At 36.5% G+C, this 23239-nt stretch overlaps 1 protein-coding gene across 40 annotated transcripts in view; it reads right to left on the bottom strand.

The window, feature by feature from the left end:
* Nucleotides 1-23239, bottom strand: part of LOC135790266 (collagen alpha chain CG42342-like) — an 82676-nt gene that overhangs the window by 8038 nt on the left and 51399 nt on the right. For 10 of the 40 annotated variants that reach the window (XM_065300398.1, XM_065300395.1, XM_065300396.1 and 7 more), the window contains exons 2-15: nucleotides 5563-5651; nucleotides 5435-5470; nucleotides 5257-5292; nucleotides 4638-4673; nucleotides 3853-3888; nucleotides 3695-3766; nucleotides 3453-3461; nucleotides 2312-2380; nucleotides 1874-1927; nucleotides 1273-1452; nucleotides 1135-1197; nucleotides 1019-1054; nucleotides 424-529; nucleotides 218-297 (exon numbers count right to left, since the gene is read on the bottom strand). In XM_065300398.1, coding sequence (XP_065156470.1) covers nucleotides 218-297; nucleotides 424-529; nucleotides 1019-1054; nucleotides 1135-1197; nucleotides 1273-1452; nucleotides 1874-1927; nucleotides 2312-2380; nucleotides 3453-3461; nucleotides 3695-3766; nucleotides 3853-3888; nucleotides 4638-4673; nucleotides 5257-5292; nucleotides 5435-5470; nucleotides 5563-5651 — 902 coding nt within the window. The remainder of the gene's footprint in view (nucleotides 1-217; nucleotides 298-423; nucleotides 530-1018; nucleotides 1055-1134; nucleotides 1198-1272; nucleotides 1453-1873; nucleotides 1928-2311; nucleotides 2381-3452; nucleotides 3462-3694; nucleotides 3767-3852; nucleotides 3889-4637; nucleotides 4674-5256; nucleotides 5293-5434; nucleotides 5471-5562; nucleotides 5652-23239) is intronic. The other 30 variants (XM_065300399.1, XM_065300432.1, XM_065300410.1 and 27 more) reach the window with 26 other exon arrangements.

Below are 23239 nucleotides of genomic sequence, written 5' to 3'. Positions count from 1 at the left end.
AGCAGTCTACCTATTATCAACATTTATTATATGTTAAAATGCCAAGATGCAAAGCAATTATTTCAAACGAGCAAAGCGTTTATTGATTTGCAAGAATCATGAAGCCCAAGATTGCATTTAGATGTGCATTTTAGACGTGTTGATCTTTGATCATTTGTATCAAAATTTGTATCGTTGTTTTTTGAGATTGTTTCTTTTAAAACTTTTGCTACTTTACCCGCTTGCCGCGTCTGCCGCGAGTTCCTTTATCACCTGGCAAGCCCGGTGGGCCGACGGGTCCCGGTTCACCCTTATCACCTTTATATTTCACAAATAATAACAGAAATAAAACATAAAATAAACAACAACTGTTTCTACGAGTAGTTATAATATAAGAAATTTTGGTATATAACTTTAAAATAAGTAAAGAAATCAAATTTTTACCTGGAGGTCCTGGTGGTCCTGGAGGTCCTTCCACAATACCAGTCGGGAACTGATCTCCGCTAAGAGTTGTCGTGAAGCCTCTATCGCCCTTATCTCCTCGGTCACCCTATAACCAGACAAAGAGACAATTCAGAACATTTTAAGACATTTATATTGTCATCCCCAAAAGTAATATACGCAAGCCCTGTTAAAGCACACATAAAATAAACATGTTAAAGACATGGCGTCCAATCGAAGCAGCCGGAAATGCTACAAACACCATGATAGCTACAAATTCTACAATTGGGGCGTGTCGAGAATGTCAACACGTCATCCATTTGATTTGGCACAAATACGAGTTAGTAAATATTTACTAATACTCGCCATTCAATCCTTGATGGTAACTGTTAACAATGCTCAACACGGCTCCAAAACAGATCGCACTGTCGATAAATGTTAGCTGATTAGACACGCATGATGAAGAACCATTGAAACCGACCGAACAATTAGACCAAGCTGTTAAAGTTGACTTTAGTCAGTTACCACACACCATAAACCACAAAATGTTAACGTTTGGTGGTTATTATGTAAGTGTGAATACAAAATGGCGACTTACTCGATCACCCTTGGAGCCATTACCACCTGGAATTCCCTACAGAAGAAAAAAGAAACACAAACAAACAGATCTTTTAATTAGAAATTTGAGGGTAACGATTTGGCGTGGTAACATACTGGTAAACCCATATGACCAGGTAATCCTTGATGTCCTGGGAAACCCATTTGACCTCTTTCGCCCTAAATGTAACGCCAAATAAATACACACACATTTACATCTACAATAAAAAAATAAAATATTTAATTCTGTCCTACCTTAGGGCCCATCATTCCATCTATACCCGGTGGTCCAGGTGGTCCCACAGGTCCCGCTTCACCTCGTTCACCGATAGGTCCAAGATCGCCTGGAGGTCCTTGCCGTCCATCGTGACCAGGAAGACCTTCTGGTCCGGGAGGTCCTGGTGGTCCTGGTGGGCCAGGCTCACCTGGTTCGCCCTTCAAAATAACATAGTTAGTATTTGCTCTACAACATCTCTTCTGGTTTACTATTTGGGAAGAAACTACATTACAATTATAGGTAAAAGCCACAATTATTTCTAATTAAGTTAACAAATACTTATCACTCATGCATGTTGCAAACAAAACTAATAATTAGATGCTTGGCAGATAGAGTGTGCTAGAAATGGCCAGAGTTTTGTGTTTTATTAGTATGTTTACAAAGATTTACAAAGCTCTTAAAGATTTAAAATTGTTGAAGCATCTTTTTCTATTTTAGTACCATTAAATTTTGTGAAATGCGAATTAATAACGCCTAAAAATGTGCGATTATATGAAATATTATTGATTGATTAGTTTCAGCTAGTTGATTTTTAGTCAACATTTTCTTATAGTTTGAAGAGAAATATTTGCGACTCACTTTCAACATGACGATTTGTTCCGGCGTAATGTTAAGGCCTCTTTCTTGCAAACCCTAAAAATAATAACAACAGTGACTACTTGGCAAAAATATACTAAATACTCATTCGACATCAAGTGATCCAAAACCAGACGAAAGCCATCAAATCAAAAATAGAATAATTTCGATTTGATGGCGTTGTTATAATGTAACATCAAGTTGAGCAAACGGAAGCAACAGGTACCCAAACAACAGTGCCTAAAAATACCAGTGTACCATTCAGAAAGTTGGAGATCAAATAAGGTTTTACGAATTGAATTCAACAGGTTTTAAAACTAATTAGGATAACACCAACGAGAGAAAAACATCCAAATAATAAATCTCCTAAAGGGGTAAAGAATCGAGTCTAGAAGGCAAATAAATGTGATAATTGTTGTCTTGAGTTGACTCAAAATTCACCTTCACAGCGACGATTTCGGCGTATCCGAGCGTGCCGCCTCGCAGCGTCGTCACGGAGCGCTTCAGGCCCTGCAAGCAGATCGTTTGAATGCGACTTATTTCCGCGCCCCAAAGGGGTTAACAATGTGTAGAGCAACCACGCACCAAATATAGTACAAGTACAAATAACAAGAAGTGCAATAAAACGCTTAAAACCAGCAGATATGAGCAGGTATTAAGATTCTAACGAGTAACAAATAAAAGTATCAAAGCAATTTTCAAAAACTACTACTTAGGGCTCGGAGCAACAATTGCGTTCAGTAAAATATGAACTTTGAGTAATAAACATATTCAGAAGATCTGTTTTAATAACACAAGAAATAAATTTCGAGATTTTGCAATGGCGGAAGGCGTTCGTGAAGCGCCGAAGAAAAATGATTTACGATTAGCAGATGATTCATTGCGCACTATTTCACTCAAAACGTCAGGCAGTTACAGTACGTGAACTTACATCAAGTTACAAGAAATTACAATGGAAGATAATACTAAAAAACGTAAATTATAAATAACCCAAAGAAATAATGACACTTATTTTTATAGTAAGAAATAAGGACGTAAAGAAGTTATATTTACAAAGTGTCATTAATTATATTTGTTGCTATTCATGCTCTGAAATTTATTTATTTATGTTAGTAATTTTATAGTAAAAAAATCATGTTCTAATTCCAGTTCTCCAGATGTGATCGTCTTCGCTAATGTTAAAACCGACATAAATTAGTTCGGCGTGATTGATGCGCCCATGTTGTTGATGTTCAAAACACAGAATTAATTTGTGCGCCTCCTCGCAATCGCGATCGCAATGAATTCGCTTTTTAAAGAACACGAACGAAAACACACCCACACACACACACCCACACTCACACGATGAGTTTGATGGAAAACAAACACTACGCAATGCGCTATTCCCAAAATAGCATGAAACAACAAATATTAAATCAGAAATCAAAATCAAACTCCAAACGAAAACAATTCAGAACTGACTCAGTAAAAAATAACAGAAACAAAGTGAAAATATTTCATGAAAGAAACATGAAATTGTAAAAAATACATTCAAAAAACAAGAAACGATAACCGTTCAGGCAGTTGTGTTATTGTTACTTACCCTCCCCGTCTGCGTGATTACCGCATTACCCATACCGCAAAAATGAAAATTAAAGATGCGAAAACAAGTTCGAAATTAGTGTCGTGTAAATTAAAATTCTTATCACTAACAAGAACTAAACACTACTTATTAATTAAGTTGAAATTTCTTTTATGTTATGTTTTAGTGCGTTTCTAATCATAATCAAAACGTATTATTATCAAATTATATTTTTAAAATACAGAAATATAAATAATTTTTACCTTAACAGCGGAAAACACGTCAAATCCTGGATTGCCGGAATCACCTTTGCTTCCTTTATCACCTTGTTTACCCTGAAATAATTTTTACGCAAATTTTAATCCAATTCTTATTAATTTACTTGCAATATAAAAATAAAGAAAACCAAATAAAAACCTACCGCGTCTCCTTTAGGTCCATCTAAACCAATAGGCCCCTAAAGAAAACACAAAATTGTTACAATCACAAAATGTCTACTGATAACAATTCTACTCTACACTTTTGTGGAGGTGCCCTTTTGAAGAATTCATAAATAAATATTATATGAATATTATTTTCACACCACAAAAGGACACCGCAACAATAACATGTTTTGAAATGCAATATAATTAATATATTCGTCACTAAACAGTGTCAGAATACATTGCCAAAATTTCGAAACATGATATTTCAATAAAACATTGCCATTACATCATGTTATTTATAAATGAAATAATAAGCGCAATTGTTATTCCAAAGCTGTCAGTATGCAGTTGAAAAGTAAATGTTCGGTTATTCGATAATATTAATTAGTTGGTTGTGGTTATTTGCATGTTATTCCAACTGACAACGTCATCCATTATTCACATCCGTTTCGTTTTGTTAGCGTTCAATTAAGTCATAATGCTTTTGTTTTATTGAGATGATTGTGAAACGAACAAATGTAAACAATTTCGATCCATTTCCATTAGTCACAATAGACAAGTATCTCAATACCTATGTATCAGTTTGTTTAGTTACACAACTATTATTATTACTCTTCAACAGAAAATTAATTATTTTAGTTAGCAGTTAATTGAGGTTATATTTTGGTTATAAATTTAGTTGGTTGGCCGATTACCCAAAAAATTTAGTTCAAATTTAGTCCCAATTTTAGTCCAACGCTAAATAATTTTATTCCAAATAAAATAAAAAGTGAACACAAACCGGAAATCCCGGATATCCGCGCTTCCCCGTCGCACCCTGCAACAGATAACGGAACAATCTAATTTCGCTCGCTTTTCCATTAATATTTCCTTTCGTCCGCAAAGACTGCGTCCATTCTTCCCACGTCAACACTGATGCAAAGTAAAAAAAGTAAATTTCCTAACTTATCAAAAACTTCTCCGATTTTTTCTCTTTTTCCCTATTCCCATTTTGGTTCGAAAAACAAACAAATTGAACGCTCGTTCCGTTCTATATTCACCATTTATCTTCCGCTATTTGCACGTCTTAAATATATTTCCATTTAATTTCGCTCAATTTTCGTTTCACAGGTCTTTATTTCTCGCTCGAGACGAATTAATTTCGAATTTACGAATTCACATTCCGATTATCAGTCGTTTTAAAAAGTTGTTAGTCGTGTGCCTTTAAAAAGCTCTTAAATGTTGTACTACTTGCCAGTATTTGTGCTTAAAAGTTGCGCAGTTATCTAAACGCGTTAAAGAAAAAGTTTTACTTTTAATATTGTTAAGACTTTTAATTATTTTATTATTTAGTTGTTTTAGCGGAATTATTCGGTCAGTTTCGGACGATTGTCCTTTTAGTACTTGTCGACTCATCTTACCATATGGCCTATCTCGCCCTTTTGACCTTTTCCTCCCTGAAAATCAACTCCGCAATATAAACTTTTATCTTTAATTCTAAAACTTTTTTGCAAGTAGTATTTTTGTTTATGAAATTATATAAATGAAGAAGGCGATAAAGTAGCTTTTAGAGGAAATTATAAAAAATGAAATAAATACCGGAAACCCGTTCTTTCCAGCTGAGCCCGCAGAGCCCTGAGTAGATAATAAAACAAATCATAATTAAAAACTTACAACAAAACATAAAAATTCATAGCTGTGTGATAAAAACATTTAAAAATACTTACAGGAGGTCCTGCTTCACCATTATCACCCTTTTTGCCTTTCCTGCCTCGTTTGCCTGGAGGTCCTGGGGGTCCTGGAGGTCCTGGCGGCCCTAAAACCAAAAATACGTTCTTTAACCACAATATTCAAAGCAAATTAATTGTTTTTTGTCTGTTTGATCATTTATTCCTTGTTAGGTTTTCGATCCCTAAGGAATTTTTATCTATCAAGACCTCCTTCTAAACGTTTTCGTACGTTGTCAGTTTGTATATCCGTGTGTATCCAGTATAGGTTTCAAAGCGTTCGGCGGCCCCACGAAACGAGTAAATCGTCGAAGTTAATTGCGTTTGAAAATCGACCACCCTCTCGAGCGGTGGTTTAGTCGAGGGAGCGTATCGCGTCGAAGGGGAAATCCGCATCGTATCCACAACGAAAACGCCACGTAAACGCGAAACCCTGCTCGGGATGAAAGGAAATAGTCCCACAGATGCCCCGAACGAAGGAAGGGTCCTCGTCCATCGTCCGAAGGACACGACGGAAGGACGCATAACGAGTACTTGTCCGTTTCAATGAGCATAAATGCATCATTCGTCGCAGAGAGCGTTTCGGGACAAACGAGCGCCGCCGACGCCCATCTAACTCGATAAACGTTGATGTTGATACAATTGCGCGTTTATTTAAGGCTAGGGTGCATGACAACGCAGAGGGTGACTGACTGACGACCAGAGAGGAAATGTAAATGCAAACGCACTGTTTGACATGCAGCTCGGGACGCATAGCGCTAACGAAGAGAGGACTCAATTTCGGTTTCGAATTTCCGAATGACTTCCACGCTTCAAAACCAAACTGACGTTTATACAAATCAATAGTGAGTTATTCTATAATACTCCTCGAAAAGTAAACACACATTTAATTATTCGATAATATTTTGCGAATAATAAAGCAATTTGTAGTAAACTCAACTCAATGGCAGACAAGACGTTTCAAACACATAAAACTGCAATGGTAAAGACAAAAGAAATAACATGTGTTTTATTTATTGGAAGTAAAGTGTGCAGTCGCAAACACGGTTTTCAGAACGTAAATTGCTAGAAAACGCTCGAGAACGTCTGAGAACAGGCGGTTGGGTAACCAGCGACAGCGTGAGGGAAACGAGAAAATATTATTTTCCAAATGGAAAGAGATTATATCGAGTGTGTGTGAAGAAAGAGAAAAGCATTCGCTTCGCAAGATATTCGGGAAGAGAAAAAATGCATTAGAGTATTACATTTTGAATTTGTCTTTTTGATCTTTGGTAAAATAAGAACTAAATGAACTAAAAATAATAAACAGAATAGGTAATGAACAATCGCTGAACAAATGTGAAAAGTTTAAATTCCGTGACAATCATTTGGAATCATTGAGCACGTTTAAGACCTCTGTGATCGTTAAAACCGCAATTTGTTCCAAACCCTACCCAGACATTCTCATCAAAACATGCACCCTGTGGATATCAACCCTTTCACTCTCTATTTCTATCTCGGGTTTTCTAACTCTGAGTAAAGCCTGCAGGACACGTGCGATAAAAGGGATATAAATTTCTTTGAAACCAATCCCAAAGACAAAAAAAATAGTTGAAATTATTAGTTTAAAACGTCTAAGTTTTACTCAAATTCTAGAACCAATAGAGGAACAAATTCTGTTGGTCTATTCCAAAGTCGCCCTCTAAATTGCTTTGGGTCGCATTTTAAACACCGGCGTCTTGTGCCCAAGGCGCAGACGTAATTATCGCTCATTTAAATTTAAATTCGCGCAATGTTAGCAGGACCACAATGGTCACAGCGCTCGTTTAAAACATTTGTTTCCTGCACCCTCGTTAAAGTTGTTACGCCGAGAACATTTAACCAGAATTGTTGATCTCATGTATTTGACGCTGATAATCTTAATAAATTAATTGAATGAACAAAATCTTAAAGAAAAAATTCAAACGCTTACTTTTGTTCTTCCCTATTCAAGCTATGAGTATACACATTCAAAGAGTCCATTGTACCATCAATAACCTCAACTCTTTAATAAAATATCTAGAGCATGAAGTTGATTTATCCCTGCTCGTATTATCGACTTCACCGCATTGGAAAACTCCGGCATTATTCCAATTCTTTATTTCCTTTTTACCCGAAACTGGTTTGGAGTAATCGTTAACGTATTTCACTTGCATTGTTTTCGCAAATGCGCGCCTGATGAATGGTCCAATTCAAGCCGAAATCGATTTCAACGTACAATTCGTTTTTTCTACCGATTATAACCAGCTCAATACCACACACAAAATAACCAGTCCCTCTCATACTCGTATGACTACCCGGGCATAGCGAGAACATGCATTCGAAGAGAATTAAAGGCAATTAGTTTTCAATTCGGCGCCACATCCAGCCCGCTGCAAACACGCCCAATATCCGTTTTTTGTTCCATTCGAGCTTCAATTGTGACAATCAGTACCGTACGAGTTTGGGTTTCGGATTGTGTAGGTTGTACAATGATAGAGGAGTGAATATTCATAACTTGGATTTAAATGACTGTGAATGACTTAATTCGCGACCATTTCACGTTCACGAATCATCGCTTGAGTGCATGATAAATGTTTCACTTTGTATTATAACCCTCCAATTGTAGGCGATTCATTTTGTATCAAAGCAACGTATTTAGTTACCTGAATGAGTCATTAATTTTCATTTGGAAGATGTAAATTAATCATAAAACATTATTCGAATAATTTGTTTACAAGCAAATGAGCAACGAGCAAAATTTTAGTGTTTCATAAAAAAATTCAATTTAAACTCTACGACAATGTCAATCTAAGTGATTTTTTTTTCTTAACCAGAGTTATAGTCATTCAAATTTAACACAACTCTCAAATTCTAAATTGTTAACAAGGTAACAGCTGCCTTGTCTACACCAATGTCTAGACATCAAGAATATATGTTTCCCAAACGAATCTCGCCTGTAAAAAGATTCTCGAGGGCTTGAGTGTTTAATAAATAATGTTCACGTGCACCCTATATACTACAATCACCCTCGCACGCGTCCAACTCATTCGACACACGTTTTCCAATCGCTTTTCCAATAACATCCACAGCTTTGCTTCTTTTTTATAGTAATTTAAAAGTTTTACACCTCTTTTACTGCTCAAGTTCTTACAAGTTGAGGGATGAGAAGAGTGCATGTGAGTACGAATGCGAGCCAAGCGAGGTCAGGCGATAAATTCGCACCTCGATCAGTAAATTTGAGTTTAAACGGTGCCGAAATCGGAACGCATAAAAGAGTCCAAGTCGAATCGTTCCGCGGCGTTGACTTTTGCACTTCTTCTTTATTGTCTCCCGAATGACACGACAAACCGACCACCAGACGTGGAGCACCAAGAGCTTATCTGCACTTTCTGCGGTTTCTTCAAGACAAGTTTTGCGTTTCACTAGCAGACCGCAACGAAATAAAAAAAATGGAAAGCGTCAATTTCACAACACTTATCGTCGCTTAAGTCAAGTCAAACGTTCAGCAAACTAAACTTTTAACCAGCGTTAAATTACGAGCTCATGGTAAAGTTTGTAAAGTTTAATGACACGTGCAGTAATCTAACCTAACTGGGAGTAAAAATGTGATTTATAAAAAAATAAATATACTTTTTCATGTTATCATAGAAAATGCAGACGCGGCAACATTCCTGGCAGTGAAATGACACAAACCTAACAATGCCGTCCAAAACTCCGTCACATTTCTTTAACAAATATTTAAGTCTGTTTTTTGGTGGAAGCGCGCACTGCGTATACAAACTCACCCCAAATGCACAAGGTAGAAGAATGAAGAAGCACGCGAAGACGACCCCAGAGCATTATTTTCCGTTGCGGATTGCGGACGTAATAATAACTTTATTTCGCATTTTTCCGGCCGCGCGTTTTTCCCCGCCAAGACTTTATTACCCTTGTTGTTGCAGAGTCCATAAATAATTTAAAATTCCCTTTTACTTTGCGCCCCAAGAGCAGAACGCAAACGAGGTTTTTGCTGGATTTTGCCCCGCTGCGCATTTCGGAATTTATCTCTTTATCTTTTTATTCGTTCGAATCATTTGCATTTTGCATTTTGAGTGAATTATGAATTAGAAGTGCGCATCAACACAATACAAGTCACAACAAGAAAAGATTAAATATTAGAAATTAAAACAAAAACACAAATATTATGCATAATTCAGTAGGGGAGTACCATCCGAGATCACGAACTCAAGATACAAATAAAATTGAGATTGAGATGCACACAAGATATGCATATATTTTCTTAACAAGTCATGTTCCTTCTTCCTGAAGGAGCGTATAGCTTCTGCTATCGTGAGTAAACAAACAGTCGCATTCGCTAACGTTTTCGAACGTTTCGTCATCGTCTCGGAATGACGTCGGAGTATTTCGCACATATTTTCGATCTTCATAACAACGTTAAGAACGCTTCCTTTGCTCAGTGAATGTTTGAATAAATTCCGCATGGGTAATAAATGTAAACGTCTGCGTGGCGCTTATGTTCTCATTAACTTCCAAGACGTGTACATCGTGAATTTGTTGTGAAAATAGAAAGAGCAAACGAGTTACAAGTCCTGGAAGTCATCATTCAAGAGAATGTATTTGCAGCGGTAATAAAAACCTAGGCAACTTAAGTTGAAGTACTGATCAATCAAAACAAAGAATAACAATCAATGAAAAAGGACTGTTGTAAAACAAGAATACGTTTTGTAAACACATTTACTTACTCGAAAACAATGCAAATGTAAATAATAGTTATTGCACTTTCAAGTAGGATTACAGAGTCGTATTCAATTGCAGATTTACTTATTTTTCTAATACATTTCTGGTGCCTTTGTAGTGATAAAAATCACAATTGGTAGTCTTAGAATTATAATAACAGTGTTGAGCTTTAAAACCACAGTAATCATCTTGCATCGCGCGCTATCCTGACATGATAACCGCCATTTTCGTAGCGTGCCCTGTACTTAAGACAGTACTTAGCTCCGCACACGGCTTCAATTTTTTCATGTATTGTAAACACAGAACACGTATGGCGGTCGCTTTAACGAACGCATGGCATTACTCGAGGTAAAACTATCAATTCGTTTCACGCGCCAACCACGCTAATGATGTATTATTATTAAGCAATTTAGTTCTTGAGGCTCTCGCCGCCGCACAGAGTTTAATTTCTCGTCGTGGTTATTACGAGCAACCTCAATGTGGAAGCTGTTGAGCAGTGCAAGTCACAATCAAGTTCAAGTTTTGTTCCGGTAACAGAAAATAAATAAATAGAGCTATTTTCAATGTTAAATTATATATTTAAGTAGCAATATAAAGTAATTCTTAAGAGTGAAGAATACCTTTTCAATTTTGGAATAAATAATCCTGGGAGGTCTTACCAAATGACCTGATACTGGCTATAACAATTAGTTTGCAAGCAATTTAAGCAATTTTGTATGCAATCACACGTTCCCTAACTTCCCCTACGCTTAAACCACTTAATATTTGCACATTTGCTCTCTTTGCTCCTCTGCTCACTTTAGTTTCCTTCTTTTGTCATTGATATTACCACAGTGAGGAAAACTAAAGGGTCCCTCGGTTGGGGAACGAAATGCCACGTAAATTAATTAACATCCCATCGAGTCTTATTTGGAGACTCTATTAATGCCTTCATTTGCAAGGCTACACTTGTAGCACTAGATTAACGCTCAACTTCAGCACGAAAATTTCTCACTTTTAGGGGTTGAAGAAATCTGTGCATCTGTCTTCCAACTTACCCACGGAACAGGAAAGTTCCCATTTGCATACATATTAGAAAACGCTCCAGCACAAACACAAATTTAAGTGTAAATAACTCAACCTAAACTTTCGTCCGCAAAAAATCTCCGCAGTGATTCTTTTTATTTTCCGCATTGTAAAAACTTGAGCAAAGAAAATTGATTAAAAAGTGTATGCAGATGCACTCAACACAAATTCAGCAAATCCACCATCGCAAATGAACGTTATACTCTGTTAGACGAGGATGAAGTGTAAAAATAAATTGATAAAAAAGGAAAAAAGAAAAAGTGGGAAAAAGCTAGGCTCGTCAGCGGGTGTAAATCCTTGCGAGCGCGTTGCGCCAAAAAGTTAACGCTTAATGAAAAGCTCGTTGTCGAATTCTGTACTCTAAATTTTCTTTCACATAACCATCTAAACCCAAGAACCTAAAAAAGTGTGGCCGTAAAGTCATCATAAATTCTCGATGGTCCAATTTTCCAAACATGCAAGAGTATACTCATACTTCATTTTTTATTGGAGGGGTAAATTACTTTACTGTTATATTGCTCTACATAAGATATTCTTCCATAAAAATATACATAGCCTGCAAAAATCTTATGGGGTTATATTTAAGGAACTTTTCAGAACACTTGGTTTATTATCATATTTAACTCATCAGTATGAGTTCTGAATTTAAGTAAACGTCGGCTTTCGGTTAAACTATAGGTAGAGCAACCCCGTAATCCTGACCCCGGTGGCCCTGCTCGAACCCAAGAATGTACATCACTTTTATACGCTCGTATAAATATCTTGAGATGTTCCTTGGTTCTAAGACCTACTCTTGTATCTTCCTTATGTCTCCCTTTTCATGCCTCTCACTCGGCTTCCTTGTTATTTTCTCAAGATCGTTCTAGACTGCGTGAGTGTACTACAAAGAGGTATTTGGGACTTGTCTTGGAATATTGTAGTGCGAACGTGAAGGTCCTGGTCCGGTGCCGGTTAGTATTATAAAAGGACCATTTCACCAAGGACGAGGTGAACACCATTACTGTATGCCTGCACCAAAGAGGGACGAAACGACATCGTTTGTTGGAGTAGCACTGGAGCTCACTGCTACCGGCGCAGTGGTGCAATGCAACTTCATTATGGCAATATTTTCCCCAACGGATTATGCCAAAATTAAATTTCGTATTTGCATAGAATTCGCGTTTTGGGCGGACGTGCAATTCCGCTCGCTGATGCACTCTACATTTTACTCTCCAGTCGGAATGTTTTAAATTAACGGAAGCGTATTTTTGAAATTAACAACTTTGCGAAAAGCTTTTAAAAATAGTTGTAAAATATTATGAACCACATAACTAATTTTTATATAGTACACGTATTTTTAAATATTTTAAAATTGACATTTATCAAGGTCCATTTCGCATGACCATAAATTCATTTTATACCTACGTTTCTTTCATTTCGAACGCGGTCTGATCCTTTCATGCTTTCCGCGTTGTGCATTCGAAGCGTGAAAGCTTTCACTAGTAAATTTATCGACTATCGAATCGAACTTGACCCAATTTACAGCTGGTGCTTATTCATCTGCCCGCCGCTTTTCCGCCCTCCATCCTACATTTACACTCACAACATTTCTCCCATTCTTCAATTGCCGTAAATATACCAGACATACCTATAATTTCGGTTGGATGTTTAGATTTATATCTAGGAGTATTCATAATTCCATAATTTCCCATTCATTGTTATGAAAATGCTTCCTTTATTAGTATCGCGCCTTGAAGCAAGCAACTAGTAACGATTATAAATTGGACTTTGATTTTCATTCAAATTTCATTCAAATTTTCTAGCGAGATTCTTTGTAAGAAAAAAATCGTGATAAAGGGGAGTGTCTTAAATCGATTGTCAGATGAGTTGAGGAATTTAATATCCAACACAAAGTCGAAAGAGAAACAGGAAGACAACTTCGTTTGACCTCTTCGACCTCCATTATCACTTTGCACTTATACAACATTTCACATACTCGTAACACATACCATATACCACAGAATGTCGTTTATTCTCTTCACTTGCGTAATAACGTTTAAAACATTGTTTTATTTTCGTAAATATAAACTTCTGCATGTGCCTCGAGTGTTCAATGCATGTCAAATGCCAATGGAAGTAGTATAAGTTTGTTGACAAGGTACGAAAGTTCAAGCAAAATGCACAAGTCTTGAGATACAGGTTCTGGTACCGAACAACCGGTGTATTTTCAACAAATAACACGAGCATGAATTATTCAATGCGTGTACTATTCCAGTGTGTATTGCATCGCACCGGTGCACGGAGGATAAATTCCGGCACATTATTATCGTGAAATTTTATTCAAACTGTTTGCTGCGTTCAAAAGGCTTGAATCTACATGCAGAAAGCTCGTTTCGAACAGGTTAGATCAACTTCAACTTCTGGTTATTGTAGTTTCACATAATAATTACTTTTTAAACTGCAAATAATCGCTAAAGATATATTCAGGTACTATTAACAAACATCATGTTTTAGTTTCTCATGTTTTTGTCGATTTTTTGTATAAACAAGCTTAATTCATGTCAGATCTCTTTAGAATTTAAAAAGTTAGCGTTCCCTAGCCCCTAGTTACCAGTTTCTAAGCGGCATAATGCCGTTAAGATTTCCAAAGGCGTGGAACTTTTTGTGACACGTCTCGTGCGCAACATTAAAACTTCTAAAAACGTCTCATTACCAAATCCAAGCGAGTGAAATGCCCAGACTGTGGTGATGCTGTGTGTCTTGTATTCGGATACACCTTTTGGTCTCTTTGGCCTCTTTGAACTTCCACTCTTTTCCATGGCTTAGATGGATTCATGGAGGATTCATGAAGTTTTTGTTCTTTTTGCAAACAAGAGGACAGCCTGAACGTAAAAACCACTAACATAACGTGCATAGGAAAAGGAGGTCTGCAGACCGTGCAGACGCATAAACCGCAACACAACGAAAGAGGCAAAAAAGCGATGAAGAATGTTAATTAAGTTGTCGTACTTTATATTGTGCTCTTGCCAAGAATGTCTCAAACGTCAGCCATCAACCACATAATCATTAACGCCTCTTCATTGGCTAAACATGCGAAAAAATATGAAAATAAAAAACGTTTCTCTTATGTTGATAGGTTTAACGTTGTTGAGTATTTGACACTTAATCTCAGCGATTCAAACGAGTGCACGTTGTGTGTGCTCGAAATTAGTCGTAGTTAATTCGATCAATCACATACATGCAGCAATGAATATATCCTGCCTGGCGCAAAAGGGGCTTGACGATTAACGACACTCGGCATCCCTATTCGCTGCGCATCCGCCGGCGAGCGGGTGATTGAAGAAGAATTGAGGCATGTTTTCTAATCGAATGACGGGCAATTGCCCCAGCGTTGCCAATGATATAACACAATAAGGCAATAAACCACTCGACAAGTGCCACTCCGCGGCATCTCGCGTACGACTGGTTGATGAATGAATCAAAGCGACAATGCAATCAAAACATCGCCAACATCACAGATCTATTGTGAGAGAGACAAACAGGAACTATCAGGTTGACGACCTTTACTGGGCACGATGGAAACAATTCAAGTTACAAACTTAACAAAACTACATGGATGTTTAATATGTTTTTAAAAATCACTTTTAACTCGTTTAAGACCACACAAAATGCATGTTTTGGTAAAATAACTTCATTTTAGACCACCTGAATTTTATTTTGTTCCCAGAAATGCTAAATACCTGCTTTTGAACGGTGTAAACGACTGCAAAACATTGTGAGCCATCAATTTATTTCAAGATGCTTCAACCATTACCTAAATATTGAATCATTTTCGTAAGTACCGGTGCCAAAGTGCCTACCTGCAATAATTGACACATCGACAAAAACCCCAAACAGAAAACCTTCAAATTTGAACATGTTAAAAACGACGATAGACGCTTTAAAATTGTTTAGATGCAAAGTTCAAAATATTTCTATATTCTTGTATTCAAAATGCTCAATTCTTCCAAAATATTGCTTCCGATTCACCTTTGATTGCATTGTCAAATCGATTCTTTTGTCGCTCGTCCGTGTCCTGATTTTAGGTACTTTTGTTAAGCGATGTTTGCGATTGTGACCACTTCCTTGCTTCAATGAACACTGAAGCCCGCAGTGTTTGACACTGTGACAATGTTTGACGTTTTTACAATTTTCGGAAATTTTCCGCCTTGTCGCAAAGTGCGGCGAGGGACTTTTACAATGCTTTACGCATTACAGCACACATCACCTCGAGCAGGCGGAGGAATGGAAGATCGCCTGTCGAAAAGATTTCGTGCGCGGAACGCGTCGCACGGCATCGGAATAATAATAAATCGAGTGTCGGCGCGTTTCCAAAAAAATGCCCTTCACTCATCGACAGACGTCTCGCCCTAGAAAAGACATGATCGACTTGGAGATTGAGGATTGAAAGAAGGTTTTTGTCATATTCACGTTTAAATTTTGCACCCAAAGACGCACAAATTGTGATTTTTCGAAATAATATATCACCTAGAAAATTTTATTATAATTGTAAAAATTAATAATATTTTTGTTTTTACTGTGGCTGTATAAGATAAATTTCTTTATGTGCGCCATATAGGATCATGTGACATGGTGACATTTGCAGGAAGCTAAATAGCTGCCCGAAAAAGAAGTGATTCTCGTGAGCGTGATATAAAAAGCAAGAACGCCGAAAATGGTGGGCACGCATGAACAAGCTCAGCAGACGTGAGGCTTACACACTTGATGTGAATACAAATCAGAAATGTTTTCCCCGAGGTCGTAAAAAGCGCACAAAAACTCAAATTTCTCACCTAAAAATGAACTCCGTACACAATGTATAGAATGTATAGGTATTATGAACCAGAGCGTAAAACAAAAGAATTTGATATATAAAAAAATCTAAGCTAGTTTTTTGGCAATTATAACCATTAAATGTTTTTAACGTTAAACTGAGAATGTTCTAGACACGCTTTGTACACTTTGTCACCCAAAATATGCGTGGTTCGTTTTTCCACAAGCAGTTTAATGAATCTAATGAATGACGGCATGCGTAGCAAGCGTCGCGACGCGATCTACGAGCTTCGAGCGCGTCGCATATGTGCGAATTTAATTAATTATAGTCGCAGTTGGAAGTGAAAACGAGCCTGCAGGGAACTAAGGCTCTAAAGCTCAAAAACCAAACACCAGCGCCACATTTCGGGACGCCAAGCGGCAAGTGTTATTGTTACTCGTATATGTCAAAAAGTCAACGAGCAAACCAGAGAACCCAGACAAAACAAGCGAACAAAAAGGATCGAAAGCACACAAGCACGCTGGTGACAAGAAGGCGTAAAAAGCTTTTTGCGGTTTCTTTGTTTCCCATTTAGCAAATCCATGTTACGCCCGAAAGCCTCACATGACAGAATGATTAATCAAAATCCCACAACAGTACACAAAAATTAAAAAAATTGCGCTTTTTTACAATTACTGTGTTTGCTAACAACACACTGTATAATTTATATTTTCGGTTATTACAAAGTTTGATCATTTTTCTTTCCGCTGGATTTTCTTCGCCCTCTTGGCCTTAGCTTACACCAGACTTGACTCGAACGTCTGTAATGAGATATAATGAGCGCGTTATTAAAAAGATATTTCTTTTTAAACGCTGCCCATTAAACTTTTTCGTTTTATTTCTTAGCCGACACGAGTTGGGCGCAGCCCGAGAGACGTAATATGAAACATGACACAAAATACTAGGAGTACTAATTACTTCTTTAGGCTTTTCAAACTTTTTGCTCCGTTAGTCTTTGGTCTTTACTCTTTGGAATCTTCTAAATGCCTTTACCTGCCGTGAAAAGCATTAACCGTTTAGGTCAGAAATTTTGAGTTATTACAATTTAAACGTTTTGTAATAAGATGCCTAAGCTTCCTATTCATTTATTTTCATTTTTTACCTGTTAATTTTTATTTTTAAAAGTTACTGTGAAAATAATGTGAAATTTCTACAATATTTTATCGAAGTATAATCAAACTGCTTGTCAAATTGCTTCCGGTATTGAATGATAGTGCTAATTGTGTGATGCACGTTGCATTCTTAAAGTTGACAGCAGAGATATGCTGATAAGAATGATTTATTGAGTTGACTCACGTGGATTGAATTATTTACTGGTCGACCAGGTGAGTAAATAATTGACAGTCAACAGGGTATGACTAGAATTGCAAACAGGAAACTCAATTCCCACTTTATTTATAGTTTCACTATTTTTATTATTTTATGCTTTCCTGCTCAAAATATACGCTATGAATATGAATACAATTCCAATTTATCTCCAAATACAATTTATGTTGTAATCTGACACAAATTGTGGAATTGAATAATGTGAACTGATTCTTCCAAAAGAATCGATGCCTGATAATTGCTCGAAATATGAGAACAAATCAAAGTTCATTTGAAACAGAACTCGACAAAACAATTAATACTACGTTATTAAATTCAAAATACGGTCAATAAATTGATAATTAAGATGCCGACGTTTATAAATGAATATAATTTATCTGATTGAAATTAATGACACAAATTAAGTCCGTTCAAACAATGTCATTGATAAATCATTAATAATAATATTCTGGAGTGTTTACTTTTTATTAGCAGTGATAAAAATTAATTACTACTTTACCTACCAGTATGATTCAAGTAAAAATATATTTTTTACTACAGATTTCAACTCACCTGAAATAAAAAGAAACAAATATTAGTCAATATTAAACGAAGTGAAATTTCTTTTGTCATATTTTTAATGTTTTACTCTTCAAAGTAATATTAGACTTTTTTGTGTGTACAATTCAGGTGCAAACACTTTTACAACCTGTTTCACCAAAGCCATTTTTACTTCACAGTTCGAACAATCATCTCATAACCGTTTTTACTCTTGCTTGTTTAGTGCTTGTTTGCTCGCTGGCTTCATCTTATCTCGTTACGAATATTGTCTTCTTTGCGCTTCAGGCTGGAAGCCATGTGTGATTGTGTCTCAAGATGGAATGTTTGTTGTCAGTTAATAACGACCCAAACGAAGTCAACATCGCTACACAAAGCACACTCTCAGCACACGTTAAACTACAATAGTTTATGTTTCATTTGGTTGCTTGACTTGGTTCGTGCCGAACGCACCTAGGCGGCAATTAAACAAAAACGAGAGAGTAAAGCCACGTGCATATACGTGCATGTTTAATAAAGTACGAAGCCGTCGAAGTTCTGAGCTCGTTCAAACATTTTATTTTGTCATACAAGGCTGCTGTTCGTCGCTGCGAGAATATTTAAAATTTACAATTTACATAACCTTATAAATGAGGTCCTATGAAAGAAAGTATCTGAAGACTGGAGAGAGCAGTATTGGAATACTGAAAAGTCAAAATTCGAAACGAATGCGTATTGCACGTTGGCATGTTGTTCATTTGTGAGAGCAAACATGGATAAATACATAAATTTTAAAATTCGCCTCGGCTCTCAAGCCACATTCACATGTTTCATGCGAGTACGAGTACAATGGCATTGATTTTTTGTTAAATTTCTAATTTTTATTTATGCGTTACTTCTTTCGGATTTTTCTACTCCTTAAATTATTGAACGAATGCACAATGAACATTTCCATCAGTTGTTAATTTTATTTATTCGGAGATAAACAGGGTAAATAATGAACGCTTGTACAATCGTGAGCTTTTTGCTTTTAATACGAATACAATGCAATTGTGAGTGATGTAAATGACAATATTGCATTAACATTAGGCCAGCAGGAACCTACCAAACGAACCGAAACAAATTAGTCACTTTGTGACGTTAACGAATCGGATTTAACTGTTCCGATGTACAACTATTCCAAAATGAAAGCAATTATTCCAAATTTATTGACGTCAATAATAGGAACAATTGAAATGCAGAGCAAATTGATTTAAAACCGGTTCAATTCCAAAAACAAATTATTAATTTTTTTAGTTGTATCGAAATTGAATTACATTAAGACATTATTTTTTCTAATGATAATTATATACCGTTAGATTAAACTCAAAATTCCATCTTTTATCATGCCTTCTTAGTGCCCTCTTTCATGCCTCATTTCTGTCCACATCTTCATCCTAAGGCCCTTCACTTGTGACTTGCACCGCTTCTGTTTCCTTTCAACTTGTAACTTTGTCTATTCCTTATCTTTCTTCTTTACTGCAACACTGACGTTACATGTAACACTGCTCTTCGTCTTTCGCAGGATGTTCTCAGAGATCAAATTACATTTTACGGCATAGAAAATAGACGACGAGTGGTCAAAGGACCTTTAATTTAGTTTTATATTAAGGAGATGGCCCCTCGACGGGCGCTCATAACGACACAAAAAAGCTCACCAGAAGAGAACAGGAAGAGAAAGAAAGACGCTGAGAGCCGGTGAAAAGGGATGCGTGCGACGATAAGAGGCATTTGTGTCGGGCGTATGCTATGCTCGGCGTTAAGCCGACTAGCGAGCAAAGAAACGAGTCCAAGGGATCGCCCCGACCCCAAGATCCTTCTTATTACATTCCATTAAGTAAATGCCTTTTGATAGTTTCACTTTTTTGCCAGCGGGGTAAAACAAAAAACGTTAAAAAGATAAACACGCTCTGAATTATATTAAGCTATTGACAAGATATTTTGCTGGAAAATAATAAAATATAATGAAATATTTTATGCTTTGTATTCCGATATAAATCAAAGCATAGCAGTTTTTAATAAGATTTGAGAGTTTCTTGTCTTTTACTCTTTTGTCGGTTCTTGAATAAGATATAAGACAAAACGTGTTGAGGGCTCTCAGCGGGAGGTTATTTCTTGATCGGGGTCATCTAAGCAAATTTATTGGTTTCGTTTTGCTTAGATTTCTATATAAATTTTAAAAGATCTTAATTTATGAGAACGCAAATATATCAAAACTAAATTTTCAGAGAACTAAGTTTATAATTTCTTTATTCTATGGCAAATCTAATCTAAAAGTAAAACTTTAAAAGCAACAATACAAGAATAAAAAAGTTAATTATTAAAAGTTGAAAAGCTGAAGTTGAAAGCATGATCGTCCGCTTAGTCTTTTAGTGCAACGAGTTAATTATCTTTTGTGAACTTTTAATATCCAGATTTTACGCAGTTAAGTAAACTCTCTTAAAACCAAAATATTTAATAAATTCTACTTTTTTCATTAAATCCTCAAAGAGAAGATGAAAATTAATATAGTTAAACTTGTTATTAAAAATTCATGACGCATCTGCTTACGTAACAAAAGCTCTTACAGGTAATTAGAACTCATGTGCACTTTTTGCCAATTTACAACACACCGGCACTACATATATGTAAGATGGATCTTTCGCCTTCACACTCAGGACATTATTGTTCGTATGGTGCATTGCGTAGATTCATCTTTCAGACACGTTCACATAAAGTAAAATAAAACCAAAAGGTGACGTTGAAAGAAAGCACCAACCACCAAACCACTAGAAACGCCAGCAAGAAAGGTGGTAGAATATAATGAAACCTGAAGTCGTAGTAAAAGAAGAGAGTTTTATTGCCTACTGGCCGGAATAATGTCAGAAGATTTTTATTTATAGTTTTTGATAAGATAAGAACCATAAGAGTAGGTGCGTAGTACTTTAACCTTTTACAAAGAGTTGAATGTCATTATGACCCTTTCAAGGAAATCAAAATTTCAATTTCAATTTAAGCAAAGTTAATGACTTCAATTAGGTGATTATACTTTGCTTTGTACGTTCTCTTTCATGCTGCAGATGCAGTATCTTTCAATCCATTAGACAGCTCCAAGCGTGACTCCTTGTAACCAACTACGGTTGACACCTCGCTTGGTGCATTTGGCTAATTACCAGCGTAATTATAACTAGCACGTGTAAGAGTAGGTAATTCTCCTAAAAGACTAGACCTTCCATGGACAAGACTTATACACTCAAATGTTTTCAATTGAATTTTTAGGTAGTCAAATTCAGTCGTCTAGACCCTAAACAAAAAGCCTGAGAGTTCTAGTCTAGTCTACAATGCTTGGTAGTAATAATAATATGAAGTACTCAAGCAGTGGTACTTGTACTTACTTGTCCTCAGTTGGTGCAAGAGATATTAGAAGACAAGGAAGTACAAGTGGCACCAGGAAGCGAGAAGTGACAAGAAATGACGTTAGATAGAATCTAGCTCGTCGTACTCCCTCGGAGAACAGAAGCAAAGCCATTTGAAGTTTACTGTTTAGTTGGAGTTTGTCACTTTACAGCTTCCAGTTTGCAGTTGGGAGTTTGTAGATATTTTAGAAGCATTTAAGGATATTATTTATTCAAGTGCACATGTACCAAGAAGAAGTCTAGTATTTGCAGCATATGTCGAACTATTGTCTAATAAAACTAGTTTAAAATTGAATTATAATTGTCACACGGTCAAAATAAAATGCGCTAGACATATTTTTGTTTTCAAAATTACTTTTCTTCTTTTTTCATTGCATTTTTTTTTCACGTGTTTATTTGACGTGGGAAGACGCGAAAAGTCTGCGCAGATGTTATCGCGAGATACGGAACGGCATGCTCCGCTTATTTTCATTTTCCGTGCGTTCGTTTCCCGCATCCCTTTCCGCCTTCCATATTATTTTCATTTTTCACATTGATACTCTTCTTCCCTGATATTTTTAACATTTTTACTCATCATTTCTTAAAAAGGACTAAAATACAAACAAAAATTTAAAAAAAAAGATTGACGAAACATAGATTTTATGACTTAAATTAATTTTCAATAGATACAGTCTGAAATTGTCTGAAATTGAAAGATAAGAATAACAACCTATGAAAACTTGTAGGGCACAATCTGATAGTCGGCAGACGATGGAAAAGTTGCGAATCTGTAGATGATGGCAGAAAATGAAGAATAAAACAGAAAAGACTTGTGAGTCTAAAGTCTGGAAATCGTAAGATCGTGAAATCTCGAGGGGGGAAATCCGCTTTAATTTAAAATTGCGTTAACAACAAATCCGCGCAAGGAAGAGCGACGAGAGCGTGATCGTTCATTGGGCACGATTCGCGTGGCTCGTGCCGACGCAGTTCGCAATCAAATCGCCGCTAAACGCGCGGAAAATTGAGAATTTATCGGCTCATTAAGCGCGCAAATCTAAAAATTGCTTTCTCTAGAATTCACCCATCGTCAAGTTGTCAAGCCTCGCAATCGCAATGCTACACAAACATAAAATTATTTTTTTAAACACACAAAAAAAAGAAAAGTTTATTTTTTGGAATGAAAAAAATCATTTCTTTAATTTAATTACTACATTAGTGAAATGCGTAGTTTAGATTCAAAAGTTTTGCGTTCTTTCAAAGTTTCTTTGATTTAACTTTTCACGTTTCAGACCTTGATTTGCTCCCTTAGTTCACAGCTGAAATCCATAAATCTCTCAGGATGAAGTATTTATTCGTGCGCGTAACTCGGCACAACGGTCGGCTTTCTCATGGCCCGCAAATCGCTTAATCTCCACTTATTTTATGATTTTTTACCATCACACATCGGAAGCTCAGTAAAGCCACGCCGTAATCCCACAATCCTTAAAGAAACAAAAGATTTCTTGTGCAAACACTAACCATCTCGTTCCCACTCTCTGATACGAAATAGTTTTACAAATCGTTTAGTAGACTTTAACACGTTGAGGACGGCGCGGTTTTTGGGTGTCTGTCGCATCGGGCGGCGTTTGAGCATTTTCAACTCCGTCTAATTAATTCAGCTGTGCGCCACTGGTGGTTATGCATTGCTGTATCAAAAAGCGATTGTTTTTGCAGTTGCGTCGCCATTTATTTATTTTCTTTGTAATGAATGCCTTTATCTTTAGAGTCCGACCGAAACTATGTGCGAACT

This window comes from Atheta coriaria, unplaced genomic scaffold, assembly GCF_025399875.1.
Source record: "Atheta coriaria isolate IRGN ID8LTWV9N9 unplaced genomic scaffold, Caltech_Dcor_3.1 hic_scaffold_4_pilon, whole genome shotgun sequence".
Classification (NCBI taxonomy): Eukaryota; Metazoa; Arthropoda; class Insecta; order Coleoptera; family Staphylinidae; genus Dalotia; species Dalotia coriaria.
Note: the sequence above shows the minus strand (reverse complement) of the source record. Positions and strands in the feature narration are given on the sequence as shown.